This window comes from Poecilia reticulata, chromosome 5 (assembly GCF_904066995.2).
Source record: "Poecilia reticulata chromosome 5, P_reticulata-male-v2, whole genome shotgun sequence".
NCBI lineage: Eukaryota > Metazoa > Chordata > Actinopteri > Cyprinodontiformes > Poeciliidae > Poecilia > Poecilia reticulata.
Genome location: NC_088834.1, coordinates 3,177,610 through 3,193,749, shown reverse-complemented (window position 1 = coordinate 3,193,749; position 16,140 = coordinate 3,177,610). Strand labels below are relative to the sequence as shown.

The following is a 16,140-nucleotide window of genomic DNA, read 5'->3' as shown; positions in this document are numbered from 1 at the left end:
AAATGAAGACCTTTCATTGGTCAGTAATTTTAAATACAGCAAAGATTAGCCAATCAGTGACACGCTTGTTGTTCGTAGGTAGCAACCAACGTAGGCAACCGTTTTCCCCCAGAAATTGGTTTGTTAGCTATCAGTGCTCAGTTAACGTGCCATTTTAACTATGAAAATTAATCTGCTAGTCACTCATTTTATATTATTTTAAGTTTGTCTGTAAATCTGCTGCTGATTCGGTGTATATTTTTCTCGACATGAACCTTGGGTGAGTCTACTGCTGAACAGCTTGCTAAGCTAAAACACTGAATAGCTAAGGTGTCGCAGTGAAATTGTACATTAATTCATGCTTATTCATTAATTTCAGAAAATCAATCAACCTTTGACGTTATCTTTGTCTAGACGAGAAGTGAAGCAAATATATTCCAAAGAGTAGACATGTTAATTTGATTTCAAGGCACTATCTCAAGTACATATATTTGATATTTATTAATAAAAAGAGACGTACACCTTTTTTTCTTAATCAGACCAAACTGTAACTGTTTTAGGTCTGTTAGTCATACAGTTCAGATTCAATACTACCAAATCATTTTGAAGACATCAATAAACACAATTCTTTCTCAGTATTGACGCATTTAGTAAATGTAAATAATTTTGTTAATTCTAACTAAACCAAAACAAAAGAAAGACGGGCTGATTTAACTTCAGACTGTGATAAATTTAAATGTATGTTTTTTATTGAGTGTATGCAAACCAATGGTTTCAACTGTAATAATGACTATACAAAATTTATAAGATGTATATCATACACATGCCCCTCACTTTGCTCAGTTATTATGTTGCTTCCCGATGCAAAAATAATCTACATTTGTAAATGTATTAAAAAAATAAATATTTGAAACATCATCAAAACCAGAATATTTAAAACTTTAGGTGACTTTTGTGTGAAGATCCACACCTTTTATGCCGGAGATTCTTGCTGGCAGTTGGAGAACATGTTAATGTGTACAAAATGTTTTTAGTTGGATATTAAATTACGAGTATCATATTCAGACTCTGTGTATCCATAATGCATTTGATCCATTAAGTGGCTCAGATACTAAAAGCTCTCAGAGCAGTGGAGGTGCGTGGCTGTAAATTAAATTCAGAAATACTTTGTTAATCTCGGGGGGAAATTTAAATGCAACTAATATTATCAAAGTTTCTCTAAAGAGTTGTTGTCGATGCTGATGGTTGTTGGCAGGACGGATCTGTTCTAAACCAGACAACGCTCCTCACCAACCCAACAGTGAACTACGGTGATGGAAGCATTGTTCTGTGGGACTGTTGTAAATTAAATAATCTACCAGTGGAATTGATACAATTTTATCAATATTAAGGAATTATTGACTGAAAATAAACTCTTATATCTTGTTAAAAGGAGACTTTAAGTGTCTTATTTCAAGTGCACTGACATATTTTCACTAGAAACTAGACAAAAAATACTTGGTAAGATTTTGTGTTTTTCCAGAATAAATGAAGGATTAATATCTTTGAAAGTTGTTCATCCAGTGCCACTCAGAAACTCCTGGTGTGCCTATAAACTAATATTTTCTCCCAGGGGTGCTTCAACTAAATTGTAAATAAAATGTCTTAATGCTTATGTAAAAGCAATATTTCAAAAATAAATTATTAAATCCATGTAAAATTTTAGTTTGATTTTGTCATTGTGGGATTCTCAGTGTAGTTTGCTGAGAAAAAATTTGTGAAAGCTAAACAGAAAAACTCTTTCTGAATCTATTTTAGGTTTTTAAAATTCTAATTTAAATCAGTGAGTGAAAGAAGAGTAGCTGTTAACTTTCATTCATTTTCTTAAAACAAATGTTTCCATCTGTCTCTTATGATTCTGGTTGTTTTCTTCTCTATTTTGTGCTCTAATGACTCTTATTGTTCCTGAACAGAGACGGTCTGCTGTTTGAGCTAGAAAATGGAAAACCCAGATTGATTTTACTCACTCATGGTGAGGCCTTCACACTTCCCAACTTATCTTCATGGCAACATTTTGGGATAAATTATCTGTTTATCTTTGCATTTGATTACAGAAGATTTTGCTTCAATATACTAACATATCTGCTTTAACAACCATTTCATTGATTTGGCTGCTTATGATAAAAATTGATTGCTGTAAAATTTAAATGATTAAAAAATGTCTGTTTAATATTAAGCAATACTAATATATTAATTTTATGCTTTTCTGATATTTTTGGCTCATTGTTTGGTTTATTTTTACAGCAGGTGTTGTGAAAAATCCAATAAAGGTAAGAAACAACATCAACATCTGTTGTCTTTAGCTACATATTGGTGTCCAGCACTGCTTAGTCTCTTCTGGAAATGACTCCAGGCTGAAAGGAGAAAAAATAATTAAAATAAATAAATGTGTTAATCTTTAAGGTTTTTGTTCACCTGAATGGTTTGTGTTGCATTTCCTGCAGCTGCCCAGTAAGCACAGAGCAGCTAGCATCCTGAAAGCCAGGCAGCCGTCCTGCCTGGAGGAGGTTCAGCCTGAGGAGCGCACAGCTCAGCAGGCTGCGCGGGGTCCCAGGGAGGTCAGGTGTAAAGCAGCAGCAGCTTTATCCTGCAGCTCCAGCATCTCCACCACTGATGGCAGAAGCTTCGTCCTGAATTCATCCAAAACTCCAGGCCGTCACAAAGAGCACGCCAGTAAAGCCATGGCAAAGGTAAGGGAGGCGGAGCCTAAATAATTCATGTTTGGATCAGTAGTGGTACAATTTAAAGGGGACCTATTAGGTTAAATTCATATTTTTGTATTTCCATTTGGGTCTCAACACTGTCCAATTGGCAGTAAGTTCATGTTTTTTGGTGTCTGGAAAATGAGCTGTTTCAAAAGCCTTCAAAATGTAACGTTTCAAATCAGCAGTAAAGCAGCCCGTTACCTAGCAACCCAGCCATAATTCTGCTGTCACTTAGCAGCTCCAGCATGTTTGGTCAGCTGGTTTTACAGCTGTGTAATCGCTGCTGGAAAAGACGAGTGTTTTCTTGTTGAAACCATTTACTGCATTCTTGTTGGTTGTGCAGGAGGCTCTACTTCTGCTTTTCAAAGATGCACAGGTGTATAATTGTTCATCTGTATGCAGCCATTTTCATATGAGAGTGTAAATAAGAACAAAAATAAGCATTACATTTGCATGGTGGAAGAGTAAAACTACTTTTTAATGCATGCCTTAAATAAACGTTTGATTATATAAAACATTTGGTGTCTTAGATACTGTAATAGTTATAAAAAAACAACAAAAAGAGGTATTTACCTTTTTCAAGCCACTATGTGCAACTTTGTATCCGTCCTCTGAAGGTAAAGACAAATAAACACAAACTCAGCTCCGCTGTCGGACCGCTGGGATCCCCAAGGAGAACGGATCCGCTTCCAAACGGTGAGCGCGGAGACGGAGTGTCGCAGCCTGTGCTGGGCAGCGTGGACGCAGGCCTGAAGGACGGAGACGTAGTGTGTGTGACCGGAGAGCAGCTGCGGGAGCTCCTCAGCTCCATCACGGTGTCGACCGGCTGCGCCCAGCGGGGTCCAGAGGAGCAGGCGGCTCAAGGTGGCACTAGCAAAAAAAAAACTGCTTCTTAAAAGCTGCTTTTTATTATAAACTGTTTCATTTGAATCACCAGGAGGTCAAATACACACAAACTCTGTCTCTTCTGTGAACGGAGGGGAAGAAAGGCAAATAAAGGAGGATGAGAAAGGAGAGGAAATGAAGGAGGAAGGTGATGATGAATGTGACAGGTAAACATTTTTATAAACTCCAATTCTGCTGTAAATCATTCCAGATTGATTCAAGTTGAGCAAAAATAAAAAACATTTAGATTCAGTTTGAGCTGTAATTTCTTCAGCAGAAACAATAAAAACATTAACACAATTTATCAAAGGTCCAACCTGTTTTAAATTCTATTTGTTTAAGAGAATAATTTAGAAATTAAAGCTGCAAGCAGCATTGGACTTTTTTTTTTTTTTAACGTCCTGTCAAGTTGTACATGTGTTGGTCAAAGCCTGGCTTGGGGCTGATTTAAAAAAAAAAATTCTAGGGTGTGCTGTGGAGGAATTAGGCCTCAAAACAGACAATTAGTAAAAGTCCCACTAAAGAAATCTGTCCTGTTGCTCCAAATTGTTCTGATGGTTTATTTTCCCGTAGTTTGCGTCGCTCTTCGTTCAGTTGGTTCAAAGAGCGTCGGCCGGACAGCAGAGCCGCCATCGACGCAAAGAAGGCTCAGTGGAAAAGAGAGCTTGGTACGAACGCTTTGCACGTGGCGACAGAGGAAAGGAAAAACTGCCTCTGAACGGGAAGAAACGTCCAGCAGTGATGATTTTGTCGAACTAAAATGATGGTCTGACTTTCAGATGAGCAGGTCGCCCTGAAGCAGCAGCTGCAGCTTTCAGCCCTCAGCAGACTGCAGGTATTTCACCTCAACCTTTACTCGACTGTTTATTCTCCTGGTTTAATACCCATCAGTTGCCATGGTTACTTCATGCAGTTAACCAGGAAAAAGCGCAGTGAGCCGGAAATCATAATAGGAACGTTTTCCACTTGAGAAGCTCCTTACTGGTTAAATTTATCCCTCAGATGAAACCGTATAACTGGCATAACTTGTAAAAAAATGTACATTGTTGGGGAAAAAAAGAGGCTTATTTTAGGTAATTAGGTTTTCTTGAGTGCATTGTGCTTTAACTGCGGTCTGGCAAATACAAATAACTCTGAAACTGTTCATACCACAGGCGGATTTAGACTTAGAATAATTTTCATTCAAGTAAGAGGTTTGTTTGTGTCGGTAAAAGAGGCAGGCGTCTCCCAACTGACACTAAAACGACATGAGAGAGGTATTAGGGAAAAATGGATTTTACTTGCATTATATCAAAAACCGGCAGCATTTGAATTCTTTGTTGTAATGATTTATCTTTGAGGATGAGCTTAAAATCTTTGTTTTTCTTTCCCAGTTACAAGAATATAGTGATAAAAGATGTAATTTTACCAGAATATTCTAAAATTAAAATCAGGATTTTAATGAAGGAAATCCTGATTTTTATTGATTTTTTTATCCATTAAAATCAGCCCTACATATTGGTATGAATAAATTTTACTCATTATCTAATAAAACCCTGATTTTAATGGGATAAAAAAACAGGAAAATCCTGTTTAATTGATAAGTAAAGTTTATTCATACCAATGTGTTCATTTAAATGATGAAAATCCAGATTTTTATCCATTAGAATCAGCCCTACATAAATAATTTTTACTTATTTTCCTTTAAAATCCTGAATTTTATTTATTATTGTCAGGATTATCGCACAGCTCTACACATTAGTAAGAATAATTTTTATTTTTTCACTTTGAGTTCTGATTCTCAGAAGTCTCCTCAACCGTTCTGTTACCATTTAATGGACCTGGAGGTAAATTAATAAAAAAAAAAAACTAAATGCATCTGAAATCTGCAGTGAACAGGAACTTGAAGCAGTTTCCAGGCCTCTCAGCCGCCTGTATTTTATTGATATTTTTCAGACGTTGCTGTGTGTTTCAGGGTGAGGAATACGCAGAGAGTGTTTCCTCTGTCGGCCACAGAGAGCAGCCAGCCGCCATCAGGTCCAGCCTGCGACTCGGGGTAAGCATAAACTCTGAACCAAGTTTCAAACATTTCACCTCCAAGTGCTGGATCCTGCTTCCTCTACGACGCGAAGGCCCAAAGTGTGGCCCGGGGGCCATATGTGGCCCTTGAACGATACAGATTTGGGTCATCCAGCACAATGCAGATGGAGAGTTTTAATATGTAATCACAGTAAAACGTTTGCCAACATAATTTTCTTATGACGAAGTTTTCACCAAAGGTAAATCCATGTTTATTCAGAGACTTTTACTGAAAAGCGGTTAGGTGACTCAAATTCTGTTCTTCGTATTGAATATAAATGTATTCGATCGAGTTCAAAAGTTTCCACGTTGTTTCTATAGAATTTCTCAAATGAATCGTTAAATTTCTGATTTTATTTTATTCCACCTCTTTTTTTTTTTAATCTACAGTGGGTCCCTAACATGCCGTTGTAACAATCCTGTTCAAGTTCTGGGTGTCCAATAAGTATCCATTTTGGAAAAAATTAAAGCTAAAAGCTTAATTTTCTTGAGTTATTAGGTTGTTGTTTTATCTTTGGCTACTTTTGAGTTGATAATTTTGGCCGGAGTGACGAAACGTTTGGACACCGCTGCTGCAGGAGGTGACGCCCATGGAGGAGATGCTGAGCGTGGAGAGGAAGGAGGAGCAGAGGCGGGCCTGGCTGGAGGAGCTGGACCGCCAGCGGGAGGAGACGGCCGAGCGCCGGAAACAGGAGAAGCTGCAGCGGAGACAGGTAGAGACTCTGGCCTAGTCCAAACATAGCCGGGTCGTTTTAAAACAATGACAGACGAGATACTAGTTTCTATAAAATGCTAAGCACTGCACAAAAAAGGAGAATTTTCAAACCTTCACCTGGGCCGGAGTTCTCAGTGATATTAACCGGAGGTTATGTGTGGATAAAAGGACGAATGGCATGAAAATCCGTTCGGTTTATCCGATATCCGGCGTCTGACCTCGCAGTAACGTCGTGTCTGCAGACAGAGGACCACGAGCGATGGGCCGCGCACTTCGACTCGCTCCAGCGCAGAGCGCCGGCCCAACCCGCGGCCCAACCCGCAGCGCCGGGGCGGCTCAGCGGCTCCGAGCGAGACGACTGGAACCCGTCGTCCAGCTTGTCGCTGGTCTGGGAGGGAACCAGCAGCTGTGGAGCCGACAGCGTCATGGCAGCCAGTGTGGATTCAACCAGGGGGTTTCCCTCCAGATCCAGGTAGAAAGCTGGGAAATGGCATCAACCCTGTTGAAATAATCAATAAATCGATCGATTTTCATTTGGACAACAGTCGGTAGAGGGTTGATCTCCTTTAATACTGTTGAAAAGCCGACATTTTTAAAAACGCTGCAGACATTGACGGCCTGTAGGAAGGAGTTTGCACTTCCTGCCACTTTTTTCCCTCTAAGCTGAATTATTCTTACTTTTGAAATGCTTAATCCATTTTAATCATTGTTGTTTCGGTTCTTTTGCTCATGCTGGACATTTAAAATGTTTTGCATTTCCAGTGTTAAATATTGTTTATCTTTATTTGGGTATACTTGCATTAATTATATCAGCTGAAAATGGTCTCAAATTAACAATATTATCTTTTATTGCATCCAGCAGAATTTATTACAGGCCTAAGCAGGATTCCCTTCCAGGCTGGACTCGGCAACGTCTTGATTTTTATCATAAACGACTTCAAATATGTTTTAAATTGGCAAACATATGTAGAATATCTAAAATAACTTCTGGGACAATTTATTGTCCACTGATATCGTGACATGTTTACTTATTAATCTGAGAAACCAGCGTTAACTGCAGAGGAGCTGTTGAGCCAACTTTAAGTTACAATTCGGCTTTTATTTTGAAAAACAAGAAGGAACCATTTGTTGCCTGTCACGATAACACATTTTTCTGGTCAATAAATTCTCCCAGAAGTTACTGAGATAAACGATGTTGTTGTTTTGAAGCAGTATAATGGTAATGGCATAATAATAATAATGCAAGAACACATTCTGAAAATCAATAAACTTTAAATTCTAATGAACATTTAACACTGGAACTGGAAGACATTTTAAATATCCAAAATAAACCAAACTACAAACAAAATTAATTATTAAGTCTGTAACAAAGTTACCTTTCAAAGAAAAGGCTCGTTGAGACCAAAGCGCCAGACTGGAGACTTTTAACATCCAGTTTTTGGAAGAAAGAGAAAAATAAATCAAGAAACATTTGCTGGCACGACAGACCCATTTCTATTTTTATCTCCAAAATGTGGTGCTGGAAAAGTTAGAAAACTTGAAAAGTGCTTGAATTTTACTGCAACGGTTTTAAGATCTTTGTTTAATCTGAACTCTGTTTTTCCTGCAGCTACCTGAGGACGATGACGTCGCTGCTGGACCCGGCACAGGTAGAGGAGCGAGAGAGGCGGCGGCTCAAACAGCTGGAGCTGCAGGTAGGGCGGCACCAACGTGGAGGCAGCCTCGTCTTCAGCGTGTGCCGCTTTGCTGCCTTCACCGTTTTGTTCTGGCCCAGAGAGCCATCGAGGCCCAGGTGGAGGAGCGCAGGAGGCAGAGGGAGCTGGAGGAGGCGACGAGGAAACGGGAGGAGGAGGAAGAGGAGCGGAGGGTCGCCATGGAGAGGGAGAAGCTGCAGAAGCAGTACGAACTGGAGATGCTGAAGAAGAAGGAGAAGGTCAGGGGTCAAAAGATGTCGCACCTTCACCACTGGCAGAAAATTAATTCCTTCAGATTTCACCAAAAGAGAAAGAAAAAAGTCGGAAACTAAGTTGTGCCTCATCCTTCATAGGTTCAGTGTAACTGATGGCAAACGGTGCTGAATTCCAACTGACTATTGTTATTATTGCTAATAATAATAAATATTTAACTTTCTTTTGGGATCAATTAATTATAGATATATTAATTAAAGATGCCAAATAATATAACAGACAGACTGGAAGTATTAATATTTTTATTCTTTAAAGAACTTAAATAACTCAATCTTATTTTCTTGTTTTTGTAGAAGTAGTAAGACTGCCACCTTCAGGAGGGAGTTGGCATCACTTAAGCCAAAAGTATTTTATCATTTTTGAGAAAAATTTGTATTAAACTCACAATTATCCAAAAGCGCAGAAAGAAATTAATAGAATTGTTGATTGAATTTCTGCAAAATCACAAAAGCATGGAATGATTGCTTTATATAGTTCATGCAGACGCCCCCTTCCTAGTTCCGCCCTGGGCGTCTGCCAATATCCAACAACGATCCGTTTCCTCCTCTTCAGGTTTTGGTCGAGCTTCAGAACGATCCGGTCCCTCCGCCGGAGCAGCCAGAGATCGGCGGGTCGGAGGAGACGCCCGCATCCAGAAGTGAGTGCAGCGCTAACGTCACCACAACCGACCCAAAGAACCCAGAACAAACCGGTTCTCTGTGCTAAACAAGTCCAGCAGAACTTCGTTTGTTTCAGGAGTGGTTTTAGCATCTACAAGTATAAAGTTCAATAAAAAATAAAAAAAACAGAAAAGGAAAATGTAACAAATGTCGCGGTTTTGGTCCCCAGTCTGACCGAGTCTATCGGACTATCAGATGTGAAAACCGTCTTAAATCTCTGTGGGTTTAGTTTGGTTGAATCTAAGCCATGTTGGGCATGCATGTGTTTTAACAACAAACTGCTAGAAAGCTTTTCCTAACTGTCGGTTTTGTTTGTGCGAGTTCAGCAGTCACCAGGAAGGCTGAGTGTGTGGAAAACGGCGACAGCGGTTCGTCGTTTAAAGACTCGTCTGTTCAGACGGGTGAGATGCCGCAGATGGACTCCTGCTCTCATGTTTGACATTCGATTACAGCTCCTCCCCTCTCCCTGAGCAGAGGACGCTCCTCCTGCTGCTGCTGGAGACAGAGTTCAGGCTGCTGACGTCTCCGTCCAGAACCAGAACCGTCCGGCTCCCTGTGGTTCTGCTGAGCCTAACAGCAGGAGCCGTACTCCGAGAGCGGGAAAGGAGAACATCTGTTGGCCAGCGGGAGAAGATCCGTACGAGCCGTTCGCCCGGACGGAGAGGAGCCGGAGAAGCAAGACGAGGCCGGAGTGGGGATCACAGAGGTTACAGTGCAACATTTACACCAAAACAGCAGCAGCTGCATTCCCATCACTGATGAGCAAATATTTATCTGGATTCTGCTAAACTAAAAAACACAATTTGGCAATTTTGGTAATTCATTTAAATAAGAAATTACATTAAAATCGCTCTTATATCGGCTTGTTTATGCGATAAGTCACTAAAAATTATGGGAGCGTTGGATGTAAACATTTACATGAGATAAGTTTATAATTCAGCCAATCGGAGGAGAGGTTGATCTGAGTGCCGAGCTCAAACTGTTCTGTTCTGCCCCTGCTGCGGTTCTCCAGGCCCAGCCGGCGGTTCGTTCCCGCCTCGGAGCGTTACCCGGTCGCCCTGCAGCGGGACCGGCAGGAGAGCCGGCTGAGGAGGCAGGCTGAGCTGCTGGCCCTGCAGAAGACCCGTCCGTCCAGAACAGAACCGCCCGCTCCCCAGCAGGAGGCCCGGCTCTGCCCCAACGTCCAGCAGAGCAGAACCAGTCCCACTAAGAAGGTGGAGAACCAGAAAATCACAAGGGAATTAAGTGAACGATGTTGTTGTTTGCTAACGAGCGCTGATGTTTCAGGTGGAATCGGGTTTGAAAGGAAACATCGACTCGGACCGGTGAGCAGTTCCACATAAACCTGAGAACCTGTTCTCCCCTCATGTGGTTTAAATGGGGCCCGGGGGGGGAAAAATTATTTTAAAAAATCTATTTTATTGATTGAATTTTTTGTTTTTGAAGATTTAATTTCTGGATTTCTCACCAATTTCCCAAGTTGGTAATTTGCGAAAAATGAGTTTCATCTCATCAGGATTGTCTCAGATCGTTCAGTTTCTTTAATCAAACCGACCAGAGAGGTTAAATCTGGACTGTGGCATCCTGCAGGGGGCGCTCTCCTGCTGCCCAGAGTCAGCAGGCTCCTGGCTCTCCAGCCCTGGAGTTCATTCCTTACCTCCGGACCGCTGAGGTCTTCAGCCTGGACCCCCTGGAGCCCGCCGACACGCCGCCACCCAGGACACACCCCGGTTAGAAACGCATCAGAAATGTTTTAAACTCGACAACAGCAGCGGTCTGCAATGGTACAAAGTAACTTTGGCTGAAATTTTTATATTTCTAAATTAAGAAATTAAGGCGACAAACGCAGGTTTGTAGCAGTTTTTCAGTTTATTCCTGCAATATTTACATTGAATTTCCACAAAGAATAACACTAAAAGTAGCAGAAATGTTTTTAGTTCTGAATCTGCGTTTTTCATTTTTATACTTAATTTTAAATCCTGCAGGGAGAAAATTTCATCCTATTTTTTCTACATTTTATGCGTATCTAAATTTTAAATTGCAAAAATAGAATTAAAATTTCTCTATATAACTCATTACTGTTTTAGCTGGACAGAGCTAGCATATGCCATTTACCCAGAATGCATTGCAGCGTAAACATGGCAACGTCCATGTGACACTATTTCATTTAAGTGTTTTAAAACCAAACAGCTTCACTGTATTGTTTTTACGTCTAAAATAAATATTTCTCAGATTGTATTGTTGCAACTAATCGTGGATCCATTTAAAACCAAAATTGACATTAAAATATTAATTTTAAGGCTTAAGAATTGGCTAAAGACGAACCAGACGAGTCTCATTTTAAAATCAGTTTTTCATTCAGAAGTCTTAAGTGCATTGCATTATATTGTTTTTATATCATTTTATTGTTTTTACTGTTAACTTTTCATTTTAATCAGGTGATAAACATCCTTCTGGTGGTGTGAATTATCTATGCCAGATCTTGGATTGTTTTGACCCGTTTTGTGTCTATTTCTATCAAACATTAAAAACAATGCAAGAGATTGAAGAAAACATAATAAGAAAACAAATGTCAACTTTCCAAAAGTAGATATTTATCTAAAATGAAATGTTGTGACATTTGCGGCTCTAAAGTTTTGTTCGGCTAACATCATGAAAATGGATCAGCCTGTGTTGTTTTTCCTGTTAACCACCAGGGGGCAGCAGCTTTCTGCCCAACTTGAAGGTTTTAATCTTCCAAAATAAAAACCCAAAAGGGTTTTATTTACTTTCAGAAATTAGTTTCAACATTGATATTATATTAATAAGCATTTTAAGCCTAAGCATGCTTTGCAGCCATCTTTCTCTGGGTCGACAGAACCTAAAAGAGGGTCAGGAGGTCCAGTTTGTCTGTTTTTGGTGAGTTATGACCAATCAGAACCTTGTCTCTCCTGGTCAGGGCCTCCTCCTCCTCCTGAGGTCTCATCTCCTCCTCCTGGCTCCTCGCATCGAGACCCGCTGCTCCACCCAGAGATGCTGCCTGGCTCCCAGCGCCAGCAGGAGATCCTGAGAGGCCTGGCCCAGCTGCGGCAGGTAACCCAGACACACCTGCTGGTTCCCCGTGAGGAACAGAAAAAAACACACGCTGATGAAAAGTATTTACACCCCGTAAACCAGTGGTCCCCAAACTACCTCCACATTTGGTCCGGCCCCCTGAACAATACCAGAGAGCTTTCAGGTTTTTTTTCATATATTGTATTGTCCGGTTTAACCACCAGGGGGCTCTTTAGTGTGTCCTGTAAACTGTGGGTGTTTTGTTTTGCATGGCGCATTGCTGCCATCTGTTGGACTTTTAGGGAACTGCTTGACTTTCATGTTGTTTAATCAGTACGGTTGTTTGCTAGCGATAGAACAGATGAACACACGGCGCATTCCAGGTCGAATTCTTCTAATTAATGCCTATAAGTAGCAACTTATACTTCAAAACGAGCCTTTATGTTAACATATGAGGAATGTTAAAGTTACTTTCCCTCAATGGAATATATACTAGTCGGTCCCAGTTACCGTTTCATTAACGGTTTTTGCCCATGTGCTTTCTGGGTAAAAATTAATCGAGTAGCGCGCGCGCGCGCATCCCCCACCCCTCCCGTCAATAATTTCCGGCAGCGCAGGTGATAAACGTGTAACAGTTTTTCTGTTACAAACTGACTCCGGCCCCCCACCAGAGAAGGGAAAAGTTATGTGGCCCTCACAGGAAAAAGTTTGGGGACCCCTGCCGTAAACTCTACGAGTGTTGACGGAGAGCTACGCCACACTTTTCAGGTCATGCAAAATGAGAGAGGAAATTCTTATAAGTATAAAATAATAAACTAAACATATAATGTAAATAACAAACAATGTACGTTTAAGTAATTTTAGTAAGTTTGGTTTTGGGTATGAAGCTTTTTAGATGCACCAAGTCATACTATTAATGTGAAATCAGTTCAGCTTTCTGTCATCAGATTGATCGATCCGGTTGGTGCCGTCCAGGCTCCGGTAGTTTGGGCCTTACCGGAACCGTCCGGCAGCTTGTTTCCCTCGGAACGGTTCCGTCCGCAGGTGAACCCACTCAGGCAGCCGCTGTCTGTTTCAGGGTTTACTACAGAAGCAGAAGGAGCTGGAGACGGACCTGAAGCCCGTCCGGAACCGCCGTGATAAGGAGCAGCGCGCGCTCTCCGCAGCTCACCGCACATGACCGGCGGCGGCGTCTGGAAGCTCCTCCCACTGCTGCTGATGCGACTTCCTGTTCTACCGGGGACGGGAACCGCCTGAAGATAAACACTAACAGAAACCTGCTTCGGTTTGCTGTGGTTCTTTCATGGAGGGGAAGTTTAAACGACAGATTTCTCCTCAGTTTATCATCAACCTGCACAAACATGAAGGTTCTACTTCGTTACTGTTACAAACCGGTTTTATCTCCAGTTTCCTGCTGAACGACGAGCACTACGTTTCTAATGTTCCATTTTTTATTTATTGTTAATGTTATTTAAAGTTTGGTTTATTAATAACTGGTTAAAGATGTATTAAAGCTGCAATGTTGACATGACAAAGTCTTGCTGCACCCTGTATGGCAGGCTGTTTTAGCATAAAATCTGTTTCACCTCACTTGAATTCCAGATATCTCCAATTACATTCTGACTTGTAAAAATTACGCTACAATAAATTTGTATGTTCAGAATATCTACAACAAATTACTGGCTATGAAACATAAATTACGATTTGTCGAAAGTAAATTTCAAATATTTAAATTTTTATCCAGACTAATCATAATTCTTGATATTTAAAATGTTTTTTTGAATGCAAATTATGACAAGGTAAAACTGAAACTGTAATTTTTACTAGTTAAAATTCCTTTTCAGAAATCTCCAAATGAATTGGAGTCTTTTCTATTTCAGATTATCTTGAATTAACATTCTGACTCGTCAGAATGGCATTTCTCATCTATTGAATTATTCTGACAAGTAAAAAATGTCACAGATTTATGTAGTATTATAATAAAACAATGAAAAATAAATTTGGAAATGAGTTGACAGCAGCACTTTTAGCTTTTCAAAGCCATGTTTATGTCCAACATGTTTGCTGGAAGAGAATAAATAGGAAATCTGTTCCATTAAATGTAGTTGAAGATGTCTTAAATTATTCTGGCTCGTCTGAATGTGAATGAAGCAATCTTAAATTTCCATTTTGTATAATAAAAATGTAGCCGTTTCTGGTCAAAACTCATTCTTAGCTAGAATACAGGTAATCAGGTGACACTGAGTTTATGTTAAAACGGCCTTCCGTAGATGCACAGCCTGGTTATGCCAGTGATTTAAACCAGTTGTTTTTATTTTTGACTCTCGGAGGGTTTTCTTTTTTTTCCTGAAGTTTTGAGGACGAAAAATACAAAACAACCTCAGAAACCAGGACGAAGAATCTGGTCAGCTGCAAATATGAACATAGTTCAATGTTTGTCTTCTTTTTAGGTGTGAATAAAATCTAAAATGAACTTTGTTTTCTGTTTTCCATCTAACAAAGATAATGGAAATAAAACTTTAAAATGTTTAATCTTTTGAATTGTTCATAAGGGAACCATCCAAAATTCTCTCTTCAGAGAAAATAAAAATGATTAGGAACCAGAAAGACTCAAATCAAGAACTGTAGCGCAGTCATTTCATCAAGTCTTTAGACTTATTCTTATTTTAGTGTAAAAACTTTTTGTAAACAAGATGGTTGAATATAAATTCCTGGTAATTTTCTGCACCCATTTAATAAACACCTGCTCACATTCCTCCAGAAATCAGGGGATTAAATGTTATTTATGGAGCATTTATTGGTGCTACGTTAACATTAGAGACGCAAGTTGCAGCCTAAAGTTGATAAACGATTAATTCATAAGCAGCCATTTTCTTTAAAACCCGAGTATTAAAAGGGTCAGATTTCCATTACATAAATGTCAACATTTCTCATAACGTAGTGAATTAAAAGAAAAAAATAAATGGTGCCATCTGTATTAAATACTCACTGAATAAATAAAAAATTGTGGTTCTCTCGCTTTCAACTTAGACATATAAAACGGGAGCCTTTCAGGTTGCTGAGTAGGAAAACAAAAAATGAAAAAATAAAACATGTCACAGAGAACTATTCATACATAATTGTAGGAATATTAAAACTTCATCTAATGAAGTACATTAACTCACGACAGCCCTCAAAATCAACCATCATTATTGACGCCATGTTTTTCCCCCCATCATGTTACCTTTGTAGCACATCAGTCATTTTCAGTCGAGAAGCTGGCCGCCATATTTCAACTGCTCCTCTTAAAGATGACCAGCGGCGCCCTCTGCTGGCCAAACTACAACACTAAAAAAAGGTCTCAGCCCGGGGTGCTCAATACTTGTACTAAAACCAGTGTGGGTCGATCGTATGACATACAAATAAAAACTAGACGTCAGCCTATCACTTATCGCCTCAAATGACTGAAACGGTTGGTAGCGGCAATAGTTACTTGTTTACCAGTAGTCATTATAACAGAGAAGACTTTTCTGACACATAGGGCACTGCGCATGCGCAAACAACGGCGCTGAGCACAGCAAACTACCGTAGCTAGATATCGAGTTAGCTCCGATTTTTACTCTAAAGTTTTCTCTTAAACTTGAGAAATGGTATAAAAATAAGTGAGGAAGCTGAACCAAGTAATAAGATAAAACGTATCACTTTAATATGGAATAAAACATATAATGAATTCTCAATATATAAACGTATTGTGCTCATGTCCGTCAAACAGTTTTGCATTTTGGTAGCAAGTAGATCATTTTAGGAAAAAGTGTGAGCACCACTAGCCTGAGTGTAGGTTATTACTTGATTAAAATCTGGAACATTATAATCTAATGTAATGTTAGATTACATTAGATTATATTGATTAATGTCAATAATTAATCATTACTTGACATTTATTTACTGGGACATAATCACACTGCTTAAAAATAACCATACATTTTTACAGAAAATGTGCTTTATTAAAAAATAGTAGTTTGCTGTGATCAGGTGTGGGATTGGGGTTACCTGGGTCTTCTTCCTCTTCCTCCTGTAGACAAATCATTCATCCTCAAGATGCTTCAACTCTTTGAACAGAG

General features: G+C 39.7%; 1 protein-coding gene and 1 long non-coding RNA gene across 2 annotated transcripts; one reads left to right on the top strand and one right to left on the bottom strand.

Moving 5' to 3' along the window:
- Window positions 1–61: 61 nt before the first annotated feature.
- Window positions 62–14,513, top strand: ccdc66 (coiled-coil domain containing 66). The gene is made up of 21 exons (XM_008408347.3): window positions 62–259; window positions 1,932–1,990; window positions 2,263–2,288; window positions 2,463–2,708; window positions 3,341–3,587; window positions 3,661–3,775; window positions 4,182–4,276; window positions 4,388–4,443; window positions 5,563–5,643; window positions 6,245–6,379; window positions 6,624–6,853; window positions 7,991–8,075; window positions 8,156–8,314; window positions 8,901–8,985; window positions 9,334–9,408; window positions 9,482–9,713; window positions 10,020–10,221; window positions 10,295–10,332; window positions 10,598–10,737; window positions 11,946–12,079; window positions 13,119–14,513. Exons 1-21 carry the CDS (start codon window positions 249–251, stop codon window positions 13,218–13,220), a joined length of 2,553 nt encoding a protein of 850 aa, XP_008406569.2. The 5' UTR covers window positions 62–248; the 3' UTR covers window positions 13,221–14,513.
- LOC145551617 (uncharacterized) lies at window positions 6,756–15,257 on the bottom strand. The gene is made up of 4 exons (XR_014087489.1): window positions 15,030–15,257; window positions 11,928–12,097; window positions 7,995–8,296; window positions 6,756–6,880 (listed from the first exon to the last, which is right to left on the bottom strand). It is a non-coding gene; the product is annotated as an uncharacterized LOC145551617 (long non-coding RNA).
- Between the last annotated feature and the right edge of the window lie 883 nt (window positions 15,258–16,140).

Excerpts from the sequence above, each read along its gene's own strand:
- ccdc66 (XM_008408347.3), top strand. Across the intron at positions 6,854-7,990 it reads GGGTTTCCCTCCAGATCCAG|CTACCTGAGGACGATGACGT; the intron begins GTAGAAAGCTGG and ends TTTTTCCTGCAG. Across the intron at positions 8,076-8,155 it reads TCAAACAGCTGGAGCTGCAG|AGAGCCATCGAGGCCCAGGT; the intron begins GTAGGGCGGCAC and ends GTTCTGGCCCAG.